The sequence below is a fragment of the Dermacentor andersoni genome, chromosome 1 (genome assembly GCF_023375885.2).
Source record: "Dermacentor andersoni chromosome 1, qqDerAnde1_hic_scaffold, whole genome shotgun sequence".
NCBI classification, from domain to species: domain Eukaryota; kingdom Metazoa; phylum Arthropoda; class Arachnida; order Ixodida; family Ixodidae; genus Dermacentor; species Dermacentor andersoni.
The window spans coordinates 210,809,953-210,827,334 of NC_092814.1; the positions used below are offsets into that span (position 1 = coordinate 210,809,953).

General features: G+C 44.4%; 1 protein-coding gene across 1 annotated transcript; it reads left to right on the top strand.

Moving 5' to 3' along the window:
• Nucleotides 1-243: 243 nt before the first annotated feature.
• On the top strand, nucleotides 244-9,998 carry LOC140218494 (nose resistant to fluoxetine protein 6-like). The gene is made up of 3 exons (XM_072288237.1): nucleotides 244-379; nucleotides 4,456-4,598; nucleotides 9,813-9,998. The coding sequence occupies exons 1-3, from the start codon at nucleotides 244-246 to the stop codon at nucleotides 9,996-9,998; spliced, it is 465 nt and encodes a 154-aa protein (XP_072144338.1).
• Nucleotides 9,999-17,382: the final 7,384 nt, after the last annotated feature.

Genomic DNA, 17,382 nt, shown 5'->3' on the forward strand with positions numbered 1-17,382 from the left:
AGTGTGCCTTTCATGTTGCTCTCAGGGATATAGTCGACGCTGCGTTTCTTCCCAGTGCTTCCCCTGGTTCTCCAATAAATCACACCTTGTCTGAGTCGATGTTAGACTGCTCGTAACCTAGGCCACACAGGCCAGTTTTCCTTCTGCTAACTTTCTTGAGCGTTCTATTTTGCGTGCGGCTGTCGTTGCCAGTGGTTCCAGGCTGCCCAGTGGATGCTGTCCTTGGCTCTAATGTTGTTCGTGATGTTCGTGACGGTTCCGTGGAACGGAGGCAAGCTGCCCAGCGCCCCCGTGAACGCTATCTATGGCGGGTTCCACCGGCTACTCTGGAGTGTGGGCTTGCTCTGGCCATGCTACGCCTGCGCCACAAAACGCGGAGGTGCGTCACAACACTTGCGGCTCTCCGCATCGAAAGCGCAGCAGCAATCGCAATGTTGCAAACATTCAAGGAAAAACAAGTTCCGGCAGAACACATCTCACGATGAATGTAGACCTTAATGCGATTGGCAGTGAAGCAATGTAGCAGACCATATTGCCGCCACCGAAACGCGTCATGTATGGGGCGTCTACGCAGACGGAGTCCTCTGTCTTGCATCCTTTTGGACACACTGCGCCACCATGTATTACTGAGTGACCCAACTTGGCGGGAAAATGATTACGGACGTAGACAGCAACAAAATACCGGAAAGTGCGTGAAGCACCCTAAGAAAGCGAATCCCAATAAAAGAATGCATTCGTTAAAATTTCACAGTTGAGTCAAACCCATTTAAGAGATTTCTTTACGGTGGGCGCGTTTCGATGGGGCGAAATGCGAGAACACCCGTGTGCCTATAAATTTAGGCGCACGTTAAAGAGCCCCAGGCGGTCCAAATTATTCCGGAGTCCCGCATTACGACGTGTTCATAATCAGATTGTGGTTTCGGAACGTGAACCCCATAATTTAATTAATTAAGTTAGAGATTTCGTGCTAGGATATGTATTTAGTACGTGCAGGACCCAGGAAAGGTGCAAATGCATTTTAATACGATTAGCGTTCTTAGGGTACTTAACGCACTTCGGCAGCCAGAATGTGTATCTAGCTATCTACCTACCTATCTATGTCACTAACTATTTTCCCGCCAACTTGGGTCACCGGATAGTCCATGGTCAAACGGGTAGTGCATCAACTGCTGGGAACTATTTTCGAAACTAACTGTCACTAACTGTCACACGCAACGAAACTAATTTTGGTCACTGGGCCAATGTGTACCCATGTGCCCGCTCTTCTACGAGTATTGACGCTGACGTGGGTTACTGTGGACGCGACACTGAACATGTGGCACTGGGAGAACTTCAATAAACCTCTTTGACGGCCACTTGGAGCGCTGAGAATTTTCCACTCGGTTGTGCCACTCGGTCTGTGCTGCTCTTCAGCGAACATCTTTGATACCAACTTGCGTCACTGTGGATGTGTCATTAGGTGTGTGCCGCTCTTCAATGAACCTTTTTGACGTTAACGTATGTAACTAGGTGTGTGCCACTGCGTACGTGCCGCCCTATGTTGGCAAAAATGACCCTTTAAATTTATCCGATGCTCGGCGGAGTGGAACTTGCGCCACGCGCGCACTTTACGGCGGCGCGGCCAGGTGGCGCCACGTGTGCAGTAAGAAGCGCAAGAGGTCGGCTGCATACATGTTTCGACATTGGCAATACGGTGTTTCGCTTCATTGCTTCAGTGCTAATCATAACGTCGGCATTCATCTTGAGATGGGTTCTTCCGGATTTTTTCATGTGGTTTTTGCTTTTTATGCTGCCATGCCGTCGACACTGCAGAGCTGGAAACGGCAACGTGAAATAGGTCGCGTTGACGAAATGGCTAACTAGTCCTTGTTTGCTTTCAGTTAGAGCTATCGCGTCCTCCATTGTTACATTCAGTGTGTGGGCTGTCAGCGAACGCAGATAGTAAGCACGCCCGATATCTTGCTGTGATATATAATTATTATAATTCCGTTTGCAAGGATGAAAACGATCGTAGAAGTAAGACGGAAGAGCTGGCTGGCAACTGCCACCGCAAAGAGCCCAACGCTTCCCTTTTCTTGAAATAAAAAAGGCTAAATGCTATAGGAAGCCTAAGTGCGTCGTCTTTAGAACAGAAGAGCTCTGCGAAGCTTGGTTACATATAGACGCATCACAAGGGGAAATGGGATATCCGCCCTAGTAAACAGGAGTTTGTATAAAGCGAAGACCGTTGCGAACTCGGCGAAAGCTGCACACTTTAACGCGGGAATTATGTCTCAACAAGTGCAGCTAAGTATCTAAGAGGGCAAGCTCACCGCGTTATGTTCACTAAGCTGAATCTCATACCATGCCGGAATTAATCATGCCAAAACCATCAATCAATCGATAGCATGCACGATTCCTCAATCAGCCGGGTCCGACAGCTAAATGCAGAGAAACCTGTGAGAGAACCAGTTCTTAATTATAGCATATGGACCAAAACTGGCTTGGCTTCGTTGGTGACCAATTATGATGAATGTTGATGGCATGATCCTCGATACGTTTGATATGGGGTTATAACTTTGGCCGAGAAGCAAGTTTGTTTCGTCTGAGTAGTTATAAGAAATCTTTTACCTTACATTTTGCTTAAAACGCAGAACCTTTATTGAAAGCTTTCTTGCATTTGAGTGCATGGCAACTATCATATAAACAGTGAATTAATTCCGAACTTCATTATGACAAGTAGCAGAAACCCTGTGCCTGACACGTTAAACTGATCAGTAAAAACTACTGGCACCACCGCATGTTGCCTTATGGTTTCTTTTGGTTTCGTGAAAACTATTGCCATAAACAGGAAGAGCCATTGACGAGATGAAAAGTGAGAAGACATAGAGAAAGAAAGGTAGGGAGGTCAACCAGACACCCATGTAGTTTGCTTTCATACACAGGAGAAAAGAGGTTAAGGAGATAACCAGAAAGTAATATAATGTTTTAATAGAGTGGCTGTAATGCGATAGCATTATGAGATCCTATAGTTTGGTGATTATCTATCGACGTCTGCATGACGTTTTCTCCTGCCTCAAACTCACTTGTCAGTTATGTCATTATAGCTGCTGTCTAGTGTTGTCCATTTGCTGCTGCTTACGATGGTACAACGTCCCAGTTGGTCAGCTGGAACATAATAGCAAAACGACCACGTTTAGTTTGTTGCTATTAAGTCACGACGCGTGTACACCTCTACAGAGTGTTGTGTGGCGAAGAATATTGCGATATCCAGCGTGCCAAGCGCAAGCTGCGAAACTGCCGCCGTTCCTCCTGCAGCACGCGTCTATATCTCACACCAACTCCGCTTCTCCATCCCTGCTCCGTTGCCCTTACCCGTCACTTGCTCTGCCGATGACATACCTCCCTACACTGACGAAGGCCATGCTTCAATGCGCATGATGATATCGCATTAAACCCTTGCAATCCAACCGAAAGAGCCCTATATACCCCATGCACACCATATTAATTCTATATAGGATCATACTGGTCCTATGTGAGAATCTTTATGTTCCCGCAGACACGCATATGGCCATATTAGGTTATGGTACGAGGCATATAGTTACTTCTCGGTATTAGAGAACACACATCGCGCCCTAGTATCAGGATCAGCCCAGTCGTGTCTTTAACTGAATGCAGCGCCTCCTGGATAGGCCAAGTTACAAAACTGGACACAACGCCGACGTCGCAGGTTTCAACTGTAAAATTATATTCATTTAACAGAAGTGAATGAGAGAAAAAGGAAATGGAGTACTAGTAGTGCCCACGCGCAGGGGTGCTCGTCACGCCCACAATCGATATCTGAGGATAGTGAATTTCGAAAACTATGCAGTCACTGGATTACTTTGGGACTGCACGAGGCGTCAGGTCCAGGTCCTAGAACCTTCATCTCTGGAAATAATCTAGAATCCAATAGGTTTAACACAGACCAAAGCAAGTCGCGCTCGACATCGCAAGAAGACGAAAATACAAAGCATGTATTAATTGTTACTGCTGATCTAATAATGTGGCTTTCTATAGAATGGGAAATATCTAGCATTCGAGTAAAGCGTAAAACTCAGTAAAACCAGCTTTAGTGCTTGACACTTAAAGTTTAGAAAAAAGAATAAATAAGAAAATTCCTTGCATTTAGTACAGAAGATAGATGGCTTCCCATGTATATAGCTGTTATGAGTAACATGTTACACAACGAACTGGAATCGGACCTCTCTGCTCGCCTACACTTACGCCGAAAACCTGCTTGTACCACGTAACCTAACGTTTCAAGGAGCCCAAAAAATTTCGCACCCAACAGGCAGACACGCTGTGTCCGAAACTTACTGCTAAGAGAAGAAACTCCCCTTGTTCGAAGAGTTAGCAAAGTTTCTTTGAAGGGTGTGATGCATTCGCTTCCATTTTTCGTATTTGAAAACATTGATGCGGGGATTCTGCTCACAGGATGGTTCAACGGCTTCTTCTCGTGGACGGCGTTCCGGCCCCTGTCAAGGTTGACTTTCTGCATCTACCTTACTCATGTACCCGTGTTCTACATTCGCACAGGAAATATGAGGACCAATTTTGAGCTGAGCGAGTTCTTTCAGGTATACCCTTTGTTCAATGCCCATTGTTGCAATGTCGGGCATCCTTAACGTTTGAACTCTTACGCAAGCTATGGCTTACATATTTTTTTATCTGAATTTCTTCTATGGTTGATAAATTAAGCGACTGAGTTTTAAACAGCTTCTGTGGGAATGCAGTGACAAGGAAAAAATAGTTAGTAGTGGTTTGCTTCAGCGGACGTTAGCCCACTTGTGGAGAATAAATTATGAATTCGACGAAAAGTACAGTCCGAAGAAATGAAAGTACATGCTGTAGCTGTCAGCAAACAGTGCAGTCATGTTGGTGGCTACTAGAGCTAGTTTATGGCCTGCAAGCGGAAGAGAACACAAATTCTACAGCAAATAAAAATTTTTATATTTTATGTGCAACTCTTGCGCACTCAGAGCATAAACTACTGACATGCCAAATTCTAGTCAAGTCGAATGTTTAGCTGGCGTAATTCAAATATGTCTACTATCTTTCTTAGTGGAAGTATAACCTGCCTCTGAAAGCGAGGTGTTCCTTTTACCACGCCATTGTTTAAAAACACTGCTTACAAAATTAAGGCCGCAGAGCTGTACATAAAGTACCCCTTTTGACTTTTCTGAGTGATGTTTCTTATCACTTTGCACACTCGTGCATCTCGAACCACATTTGAACTTCACGCACCCTTATGTCACTTTTGTGCTGACTAGACTAAAGTTGTGACCGTCTTTCATATCTTACGTCATTATTTTCATTCATTGCACAATGGAAAAGTTTCCGTCATCTCCCCCCCCCCCCCTCAAACCACGTTCCTTTACTGCAATTTCAATATTAATAAAGAACTCCAGCATATCTACGCAAACTTGCTCAATACCCACACGTGAAAAAAAAAGAAAATGCCAGCCGAGAATGAACCGCTAAAGGCTCGCAAAGATTATCAAACTATGCCTTCAGAAGGCGCTCGAAGCTTCGCAGAGATCACTTAAATTTGCAGAAGTTTACAAAACGTCTTGAAGCTTCAGAACAGCCGTGATAACGTAGTGGCTGTGACGTTCCGCTAATAAGCCCGAGGGCGCGGTTTCGAATCCCGGTCGTGGCGGCCGCATTCCGATGGGGTTCAAATGCAAAAGAATCGCGTGTAGCGTGCATTCGATGCATGTTAAAGAACCCCAGGAGACTTACTGGTTTTACCAACTTACCGGGTGGTAAAAATTCTTCTGGAGTCCCTCACTACGGTGTGCCTCATAATCAAGTCATAATTCTGCCGCGAAAAATCTCAGAATTTAATTTGTTTTCAAGTATCATAATCTCCACCTTATGCAACTGCGCCGACCAAGTCTACCAAGGTTCATTTGAACTTTGTGAATTACTCTGCAAAGTTTTGCCTTGATGCCTCTACTGCCGTGCTTGTGAGGATACTTTGTTGATAGGTTGATGAACATAACTGGCAGTCCAGCCCAGAGTGCACGTCAACGACGATTATGTTCCCATAAGCACCCCCGTCCGCATTTACATGGTCTGTTGCAACTCTGTTGATTATTTACCAGCTGCAGAATTTCATTGGGCACACTACAAGGGATTCAACAGTGCGTATATGTACATGCTCTGCTTGCTATGTGAAAACTTCGAATAACTGCATCCATTCGCCTGCCTGCGTGTATTCTTTCAAAATAGCTGTTACACGCGCCGAGGAGCTGAGGAAACGTATGACGGACGCAAAAAAGCATGGAGGTGCTCTTAACAGCTGACGTTGTCGAAAAGGCTGCTCTTGCGTGGCTCTCGTTGGTCTGACAAGTATAAAGTAGCTATTTGAACAATGCCCCGTTGACATTACTTATAGAGAAGACGAATACTGAAGCCCAATGCGGAATTAAGTTGTCGATGTGCACCGGGCGCGATGAACCAACATAAAAGAACGAGTGGTAATGTTGTTCTGGCTCACCTAGAGCCGCGGTTAACTATGTATGTTTAGAGATGGAGAATCCCTGTTGAAGAAAAGGCGCGACGAGAAATAATGAAACATAAACTTCCTTAATAGCGTAGGCATTGCAGAGCCTTGCCTTGCTGGCCTTGCCGGGAACTTGGCTGCTGATCGCTTAGCATATATGCTAATCTGATTTCGCCTAGCTTTCAACCCCTTACGTGCTCTCACTGTCAATCAGTTAACAGTCAAACCTGTCCTCATCTTATTACTTGCTCGCCGTTTCTTTTGGGTAGATTTTTATCACACATACAAAATCCGCGAACTTCACATTATACTTTATGTATGATGAACTTCATATATGATGATAGTGATGAGACTTTGGCATTCTTTGGCTCGCGGCAGCTGGAATTCCACTCCTACACTAAGGCTCCTGGAGAAACGATACTTCGTTCAACATCTCCTCTTTCTAGGGTTTCGCTGTGCTTTCAGTGTTCCACGGCATGCGACGTTGGATTGAGGTTGTGTGTATGTGCTGCGAAATGAACGAGTCACTGATACTCGTGTTTTTCACCTTAAATTTCAATGAAGGCTGTCGCAATGCTCTATTGAAATGGATGTGAACGAGTCCTTCACATGGGAAAACACTATGAGAAGTTGGGCATGCGAGTTGTAGGGAATTACCCGCACAACAATGCATGTTCGCTAGCGAGAGAAGCACTCAGTCTCAAACAAGCGCTGAGACCGGTAGATGCTGTTCTTCGGAGTTGCACAACATCACACAGCTCTTCGGACAGCGGTAGTAAAGCCGCACTTGGGAAATACAGTCCGTGTGTTAGACGCAACTATAACATCACATATAGTCTAGGTAGAAGCTATTAAGTAATCAGTGCCGTCCACCAGTCCTTCGGACAGACTAATTGGTATAGCCACAGTCAACCGTCCTCGCAATGCAAAGTTTGGTGCTGAATTACGGGACAACCTAACAAGAGTTACTGTTGTTTCAGTTTTTTTTTCATATACACAAAGGTTCGCAGTAACTTAGAGCGTGTACATTGCCTGTTGCTCACAACATGTAGGCTGCAAAAATATGAAGAAGAATCTTCTTGGCTTGCTAACTTGGCACAGAAGGAAATGATCCTGCATAATTTAGCAGACTGAAAAACGAGCTGCTTAAAATGACGTGGGAAAGAAGAGAAACAGGAAAAGAGACTTGGCACTCATCCTTTTCTCTTCTATCTGGTGCCGTGTTTAGCTCCGTTCCTTACAATGATTCCAGAACTTGACCATCTGTGAACTTTTTGGGCAGGGTGTGACTAGAATTATTTAAAATTTTAACCGATACATCTCATCCGCATCTGGATATCAAATGCGCTTATATACTAAGAACGACCAATCCATCTAGAAAGGTCTACAGAGTCGCAGTGAAAGAGTCACAGTGAATCTTACCTGGTGTATTTTGCGTTGTGAAACGTGCTATTTAGACGTTTATTTTAGGCGTGTTCACAACAAATTTGGAATGCCTAGTTCTACGAGACATGACTTGCGCAAGGACCACGAAGAACGGCTAGATTTATTTTATGGAGTCAAACTGGAGTGAACACCAAGCTTCTCCTAAGGCGAAGAAGAAGTACAGCTTCAGCTATTCAAACTCTTTTATGGACATGAATTACGCAAAATGTGCTGAAGTTGCTTGACATGGGACTTCAGAGCCTACGCTAAACCTTTAGTTCCATCCCGGTCTCTATCATCTCTTGTATGTGCCGTGATAGCCTTATGAACGAAATCGTCACTTTCGTTATTACCTTCCGTGTGGAAGTATGACGTCATCCATTGAGCTGCCAAGAGTCCCATTGTGTAAGCCCCAGGCAAACTAATGTTTGCGCATCAACCTGCTCTAAGTGTTCTAGAGCTAATCTTGAGTGACTGGTGAGTTGCCCTACCAGCTACTTAATGACTTGACACTTCTCTGAGATGCATTAATGACTGCAGACTCAGCAAGAAAACTGGAGCTAAGAGGATCTAAACAGCTGAATTAGTGCAAATAGAAGAGAAAAAGAAGGCTGCACCTATGGCACATGGTTCTCCATTGGAGGAGCAATCTCTAAGACTTGTCGACAGTTCGTATACTGAGGATGGAGATGTTCTTAGAGTTCTTAAATGGATGGTCTCGTTTCCAATTTTGGCGTTGTTCTCGTCAGTCGACAAGTGAATAATATAAGCCGAGTAGATAGACAAAAGGATTCCTTTGACGGTAAATCCTTGTGTCGACGATATCCGAGAGCTTCAAGCGTCATAATGGGTGCCCTAAACTAGCGCCTTAATAAGTGCCCTCATAAGTTGATGAAAGAAGGCATTGTCCAGTGTAGGTTTTGCCCAAATGGGGCGCCTTAAGCAGCGGTACAGCTTAAGCTAAGCCGTGCTCCATCTTTTGCTATGTGACAAATTGTGCAATGCTTCAATTCTGTGTGCATGTTGCATGAAATAATCAAGTTCTTGTATTGGTGTTTTGACTGGATACGCTCGAAAACAACATAAATAACATTTTGAGAATATACCGTTGACGAATAAGTTTCCGCTAGGAATCAACGGGTGATTCACATGGTAAAGAGAAGATAATAACGAGTGCTTGGAAATGTGCCTAAAACACGTGCGCCGCTCTTTATTAGCACTCTTATGAATGTGTCATAACATTAGCTCTGCAAGCGACATCCCAATCATAGTATGTGAGTACGAACAAGATTCCCCTGCGCCTAAAGCTGTGCGACCATAAAGACTAATTCACAAATTACGCTTCTTTTAAGCCGTAACTTGAGGGATCCGTAACAGTGAGTGATTTCTGCAGCAAATTACCCACACTTGTAAGCATTATAACTACTAGTGAGCACAGGTTCCAGCTTGATGGATTACACCTACTATCGTGAGTTCCCTTAAGCGCGACCACTCCCGCTCAGATCGACAAATATGGCTGAGCTACGCCTTTCTGGGAGCCAAGAGAGAGGCTAAATTTAGCTTTTATAGCGTCATGCGTAGTGAGACAACGGCGTCATTTGTGAAAGCCACAGATGCAAGATGGAGTGGAGGCTTCTTTTTTCTACACAATGATACGAAAGTAAGGCGCGTGGGCAGTACGGTTGCAAATATATAAGCGATATTAGTATTACAAGTTTTCGTAACATTTCGTTACATGCATGTAATTTTACTTGCTGTAAACATGCACTCTTGAACAGCTCAGTACAGGACTGCCAGTTTAAAATATCTTTATGACATGACCTGTTCTCTCCCCTCCACCACCTTTTCGACATTGCAGCTCAGCACCTCTATGGGAATCTACTGCTTCAGCGTTTTGTTCGGCTTAGCGCTGCACTTGTGCGTGGAAGCACCCGTCTCGCACATCCAGAAGTTCCTCTTCGAACGCGACTCTGAGAAGAGCAAGGCGTCTGCTGATGTCAAGCCATCGCCAGTCGAGAACGGGGAACAACGGTCAAAGCTATAAGAACCGCCTTGCTGTATAAGGATGGGAGTCGTTTTTTATTCCTCTTCAAAGCCACTTCAGAAGACATCTCGCACCCTAATCAGTACTTCAGCTTTAATAACGGATGCTAGCACATCACTAGGTTAAAGTAAAGCTTCGGTTAAATTGTTTCGGTGACGGAAAATCATGAACATGGTGCTCGGCGGACGACACAAATAAATTATTTACTGTGACACTGTACTTTATTACCATCCCTTGTTTGTTACTCTTCATGTGACACGTGGACACAATAAAGACGTTTGCATAATCAAAACATCTCTGGACTTCAAAACGCTTCATATGGAGATCGTAAAACCTTGATTGTGTTCCAAATCAACATTTTCTGACTTAAATGAAAATAATTAAGCTTGCATCAATTTGTGTGGCCTGTACGGGGCCAAAAGCGGCGAGCGCACGAGAGTGAGGTGGGCCATAAAAGACTGCAACACCACCTGGTAAACACCTCCAAGCAAAGTAACAATCACTACCCAAAGCATGCATACACGTAGGGCAATGTCACTTGTGTCCATTTCACTGAACTCGGACAAAGCGCTGAGGGTCACTGTCGGCATGAACCGAACAGTTCCAGAAGTTGTTATATGACACAAGTTCTTGCGGTTGATCGGTGCCTTCACTGCCGCGCTTCTGGATCTATGGGTGCTGACCACTCACCACTGTTTTCTGGACAGCTTCGTGAACACCTTCCCAGGATTAATATTCTTAATAGCAGTTCATGGGGTTCGCTACAATAGGCACTGGCCACACTGCAGAATTACTTAAAGGTGTGTGCAAGTTGGTGCGGATTCATATCTATGCCTGAGCAGCACGATGTAACACAGACAAAAGAAATACAAATGAAATAGACAGCGCATGTCTTGTCCATTTACCTTGTCTCTATTATTCTGTCTGCGTTACATCGCGGTGTCCAGGCACCTGTATGGCGCCGGCCAGTCGAGATAGTGAACAGTACGTTAGTGAACGCGACTGGCCGATGACGTACGCTTCTTACGGAAAAAAGGGGCTTCTGAATTCAACCCCTGGAGCCCTATAACGTAAAGCTATCCCAATATGTTTCCCAATTTCTGCATCTCAGTTTCAGTGCCTACCCAACGAAGGAACCCGTCCGTCCGTCCGCCACGTAAGACGATCGTTTTCAAGATAGGTCCCGCAGCAGCGAGCGAATTGATCTTCCTGCTGCCTCTCGCTTCAACACGAATTAAGCGACGAGAACACAGCGCAAACGAAGCTATCAGCACTCGGCGAAATGTGTCCCCATCGCAGATCGCTTTCAAGATGCGGCCCGCGTGGCCACGCCATAAACAACCGTCGCCGGCGTACGGTTGGGCGCAGTTGATAACGGTTCGGATCGAGAGGAGCCAGCGTCATCGACCACGTCTATATACGTACGAGGTCTGACAAACGTGACACTGTTCAATTACGTCCCTTAATACAGCGCGCAGCAGCCAGTGCTCATCTTCCACGAAGCAACGGCATCATCGAAACGCACCATCATCGAATTTGAAGATAAAGAAGGAACCAAACAAGAGACATTGCACATAATGAAAGCTGTGTATATATTCGCTTCATTTACAAAATCCCTCTCACTATTTCATTCCACGTCCACATTACCCTGAAGTTATCTATAACACGAGTGAACCTCGTTACTACTCGCCTCTTCATCGTCTCATGCTGGTCTCAGTTAACATTTCAGGATTGCAATCGCGCTTCTCCGTTTCACGATTCCTTCGCGGTGTTTCTCGCAATTATACCAAACACACCAGCATACGACCACGAAACAGCAGGTTATTAGTAGATAATGCTTGGGCATAATTTAGGTAACTCCCACAGGAGAACCTACATGTAATTTTTTATTCCAATCACCTGCAGGTAAATTTACGCAAACACTGATGCAAGCATTGGGCGGTAAGCAGCAGCGTTGTTTGAAGAGCCCAATCAAACACTCTTATCGCTTATAGAGGATCTATTTTGTTTGCTTTTAAAGCGAAGAGCATTCCGTACATTAAGCGGTTTTTCTTATCTGATTGACTTGACAAGAGGCGAGGAGCACATTTTAGTGGAGAGGCTTTCGGTGGGGCGGAGCCAGCCCACTGAAAGTAGAAAGCTAAATGAGGAAGATGGTATCGGCGTCTGCGATTGGTCCGCTTCCCCTTAATTAGATTGCGGTGGACGGTAAAATATGACGGCAGTATGCAACGAAAGGCTAAAAATGTAATTAAAACGGATACTCAGCGAAGAATAGTTGGCAGAGTGATGTCTCATGTGCCAATAGGGATCGATAGCGTTAAACTGCCACGCAAAAAGTTTTATTATCCGCAAATAAATCTATCTTCTGCGGCAGCTTCGAGTAGCCAGTGTCAGAGTGATAGGAGAGCAGCCATCTTCTATTCCTTTCGGAACGGTGCAGAAAAAGGGTTCAGTTTTGTTTGGCATGTTAATGCATCTTTAACACGTACGCGTCACTTTGATGCAGTGAGTTTTCGCAGTTTTGTGACGTCTTGTGACAGACAGGCGAAGTGGGGGCAATGGTCAAAAAGTCGTCGAATCAAAAATAGCTTTTTTTTATTCGGTCTGATCTTGCTTAATCGCATTAATCGCTTAAGTGCATTCACGCTTTTCGTGATGCCGCGTGACGGGCAGGCGAAGGGGAGATGGCCCAATTTTTTTTTCTCCAATCGTTGGGGGCTAAGTGCAAGATTGGAATAGAAACAGATTGGAATACCGTTACGTTATAGCGCCCCTGATTTGCGAACACTAGCTGTACCTTTCGGAACGCTTTATTATTTCACTGGGACCGGGCAGGATATTGTACTATCATCGCGAACAGAAAATGCCTGTTGGCGCCATTCATATCGTATGTGCTTCGAAACTCACAGTGATGCGGTCAGCGATAGGGACTACAAAAACCAAGCTGAATCCTCATTTTAATATGATCCTAAATGCACAAAAAAGCACATGTAATCTGCCGAAATAAGCAACCGAGCAACTCGCCCTTTCACTCGGTGCCTGGCAAGCGCTTCTTGTGATTGCCATCATGAAGCATGTTGCAAAATGAAACGTATACTTTTACTTGGAGTTTATAATTTTCTTAAAATGTATGTGTGCTGTAAATAAGTAATCGCGAGTACTTCTTGTTGGGCCAGTTGGTAAAACATAGCGATACGACGAGAGACATAAATTAACACGTATACACAGACGCCCTGCCCTGTCTACTTCGTTCATGTATGTATTAATTTGCTCCCATCTTTTCATTGAAATCACGCACAGCTTTGCGTGTTAAACAGCGGAAAAGTGAAATTATCGCTACAGCATGAGGTACTTGTTTACTATGCTGTGACAAAATTATTTTAAATGCATTGTCACACAGCTCATTTGGTAATAGCGTGAATAGTGTGCACAATGCTTCAAGAATTGCTAATGTAAAAGAAACCCATGATCAAATAAATTCTGCTTTCTGCCTTTATTTGACAAGCAATACTTATTCCGTGACAATCAAACGTGTTCTTTTTTTTTGACGAAAGTAGATTCATGTGTTTAATGAAGAGGAGCTTCGCTGAGCAGTTTCGCTGATGTTCACAATTGATAAAAAGAAGCCATGAGGTTCGGACACAGAGTTAGGATGGTTGAAACTGGGCGAGGAATCCGGAGGCAAACGTATATTCTCTGCAAATGGCTGTAGCCAAATCGACAGTGGCAGCTTACCGAGTGGTGCGCCGCTCGAACACCTGAATGGACAAGCAACTAAAGCACAGGTCACAGGTAATGTTTTTGAACGGCAAAGCCAGGCTTGGTCGGCGGAGCGGGAAAAATATTAAACGGTAATTGTTGCAAGCAACACCAAGTAAAACGAACTCTTGAGATGAGGTAGACAATATCTTTTTTTCTCTCTCTCTTTCAACGTCATGAGAGCCGCACCCGAAAAACAAGCAAGTGAGCAAGTGAGTGATTTGTCTGCACACAAGCAGGGTTAGCCTTAGACTGCTACTCTCATTGTTCTGTCGATATACCTTATATGATGTGTGCTTGATCGCCCATGAAGTTATACCTTTAGTCAACGTACACCAGGAACTGCTGAATGAGTCATACGATATCTACCTCTTCAAAGGTTTCGTTGCCTCTAGGAATGTAAGGCACTGAGTGAGTGAATAAACTTTATTTCAGAGACCAAGCTGTTGATACCCGAAGCTGGGCGGCCACCATATTCCACTGAAAAAAAAAACTTCATGTTCTTCCCATAAATCTTCGTCCGTAAGGGCTTCGATATGAAGCTCCTGTTTCTTTTCCACAAGGTGCCACCGACATATGTGCTCTTGCTTATAAATCACCGGTTCAGATACACGTGGATGAACTTCACTAACGAGGCCCGCATCAGGCCTTGGTGACAGGTTTGCGTGTGGTGTTATGGTGTGGCGTGGTATTGTGGCGCCACCTAGCATGCACTTGGATAATGGCGGCTGTTGCCTCTGAAATTTAGGCGCACACCTGAGCGACTTTCTTCGCCTGTCTTTTTCTAAATGTTATTAGACATATGCCACACAGGACGCTTAAGACAACCATGAGTACACTTCAGACAAGGACTAAGTATGCTTACCATCGTAAGTAAAGATTTGCGCCATTACACTCCTAGGAGGCGCATATAACAGCACTGGTCTTTACAAACCAGTATAAAAACACCAAGTGCAACTTGCTGTACCAAGTAAATATCCTTGTCAAAACTTTGTAGGTCCATTTAGAACCACAGAACACGCGTAGGCAAGTGTGCAGTGAAATTAAATTGACCTCATCCACAAGACAAGATCGATGAACGTCTGTTGTGAATACGGGCTCTGATGGAGCTTCACATGCACCCTTCGCGTTAAAACGTTATCGAGCAAAAAAAAAAAAAAAAGGGGGGGGGGGGGCGGTTCAGTCTTGGGGATCGCGAAAGAGATTAACACACGATACGCATATGTGTTCGCAAGGGCACCTCGAGTTTGCAGGTATGTGCGAAAACATAATGAAATGGGGCCGAATTCCCACAAATTTTCTTTCATAAGTGCTCTTTGCCCTTGGCCGGCCGCCTTAGCTAGCTATCCTCACTCATCCGGCGGATCATTTTATTTCGCTGTTATCGTCGTCGTCGTCATGTTTTTCAAGGCTACCAAATACGGTGATAAATTCCCCACCGACATCGTGCGTCTAGACTAAGGCCACAAACGTTTCGTTCGCAAGAGCTGTTTGTCATTGGTAGGGCGTCCGGTTTAATGACATGTTCGCATTCACGACCGACAGCTTTAAATTCACAAATCTATTCATATGTGCGAGAAAAGGTAGCGAGAACGTACGCCGGTCACTAGTGATGGCGAGCGATATGATAGCAAAGACGTGTAGAATATGATAAATGGTTCTTCAGACAAAAGAAAAAAACAAATGGGCAAATGCTTTGCGAATCTCGCGCAAGAATTGTGTTTTCTAGTGGGACACAAAATAGCATTATCAACAAGTCATCACATTTGTAAACCAGAGTTCTTAGATTGGGAGAGAATTGCTGATGCAGTTAGTGTACTTATTGCAGATTAAAAAAAATTCGACAAGCGTTATGTCGACACTGCTTCACCATTCAACAGAGCCAGCTCGTGCATACAAAGAAGTGGCGTGCGGGATGGCATTCTGCAAGAATATGAACTTATTGGTATAGTTCTTAAGCATGGAACGCAGGCTTCATTAGTAGGTGCTTGCCAGCGTTACTTCAGCAGTTTCTTACGGCGATGTTCAACTGTCTCGCACGTTGAAAACAATGAGCATAGATTCACAAAGGTCGCACGAGCGATGTTTGTGAAACAAGGCTTTACTTGAGTAACTTTTTCTTCGCTAGCCTGCGACTGACCCCATCCACGCAACTACATCAGCCAGACTAGGTGCCGCGCTCTGTGACGACTTTTATCATTTCCCATTCTTTCCGTTACTTGAACTATCGCTGAGATCAGCCACTTGGTGGAATGAATGAACTCCTTCGGGTGAACTCCACAGAGCGCTATGGGGATGCAATAAGCACAAGGTGCTCCGGGGTATGTGGAAAAGCGTAATGGTTCTAGGACTTACATTTAGAAATGCGGTTGTTGGCTTCAGGCCAGCTAGGGTTGAATCAGGACTCAATGGCAGCCAAAGGTCAGTGCGGCGCTCATGGTCGCATTGTCGCAAGGTCGCATTGGGCGCTCACGGGAAGACTACAAATGACGCTGTACATGGTTATATGGGATGTACAAGTTTTGAAGTAAGAGAAGCTCAGAGTAAAATTGATTTCGAAGAGCAACTGAGGAATATGGAAGAAAGTTAATGGGTTGCGAGAGTGTTCAGGTATTTCTGCAAGAAAAACGCTTCAAAAAATCTGAGAATCGTCTGCAAATGCATAAGCATTCCTTGGCTCGGCTGCTACTTCACTTTTGCTTACTTGCTTTTCCTAGCCTATGCATATCTACCCATCGCTTTTCCGGTGCCAAAGAAATCAAATCCGTGTATTGAACGGTGTGGCGATGAGTTACCAGGAAGGTGCATCGTATCAATTGAGCTGGAACGCCTTCACAACCGGTTTCACCACAGCTGTTGTTTCCCTTGCTTATTTTATTTTCTCGTTTTCCTTTTATTACGACTTTGACGCGGCGACGTCAGCAGTGTTCTTTAACGCCGCCAATCACTCATTATTATTATTATTATTATTATTATATTTATATTCTCAAATGTACCAATCAGTTATTCTTATTTTTATACTCAGTAGACCCACAGCAGGCTTCTCTGCACAGAAAGCCGTAAAGCGGTAAAGCAAGCTTTCAAAGCGAACTGACCAGAACAGTTTTCGCTCTGATCAACTTTGTTGTTTTTCAGTTGTTTCTTATCGCTCATAAAGCTGCCAATCATGTGCATTTATACTATCATAGCGATTAAATGCTTCAACTTCGCAAATTACGCGTTTTTGTGAATATGCAAGGTATTAAATTTTTCACATGACAGACAAATTTTGCTCGGGTACTGGCCAAAGAATGTAAAACATTGCCTCATAGTGAAGGAAGAGAACTTACTAGCTTACCAGCAAGTATTCGATTGGTATAGCAAGCAACATAGCAACAATGAACGTTAGACGCGAAGTGAGACAGGCTGAGGCAATCTCCTAGATGGCGACAGTGGAAAAGAAACCTGCTATGAGTAACTGCCTAGGAGCTAAAAACAAAATCCGGAAAGAAACAATTTATTATAACATGAAGGGAAGGCCTTTACTTTTCCAAGCCAGATCAGGATGCCTTAGAATGCGTAATTATAAAGCGAGATCCACCAAGAAGAAGAAGCATGTACTTGCTGCAGTAAAGCTAGAGGA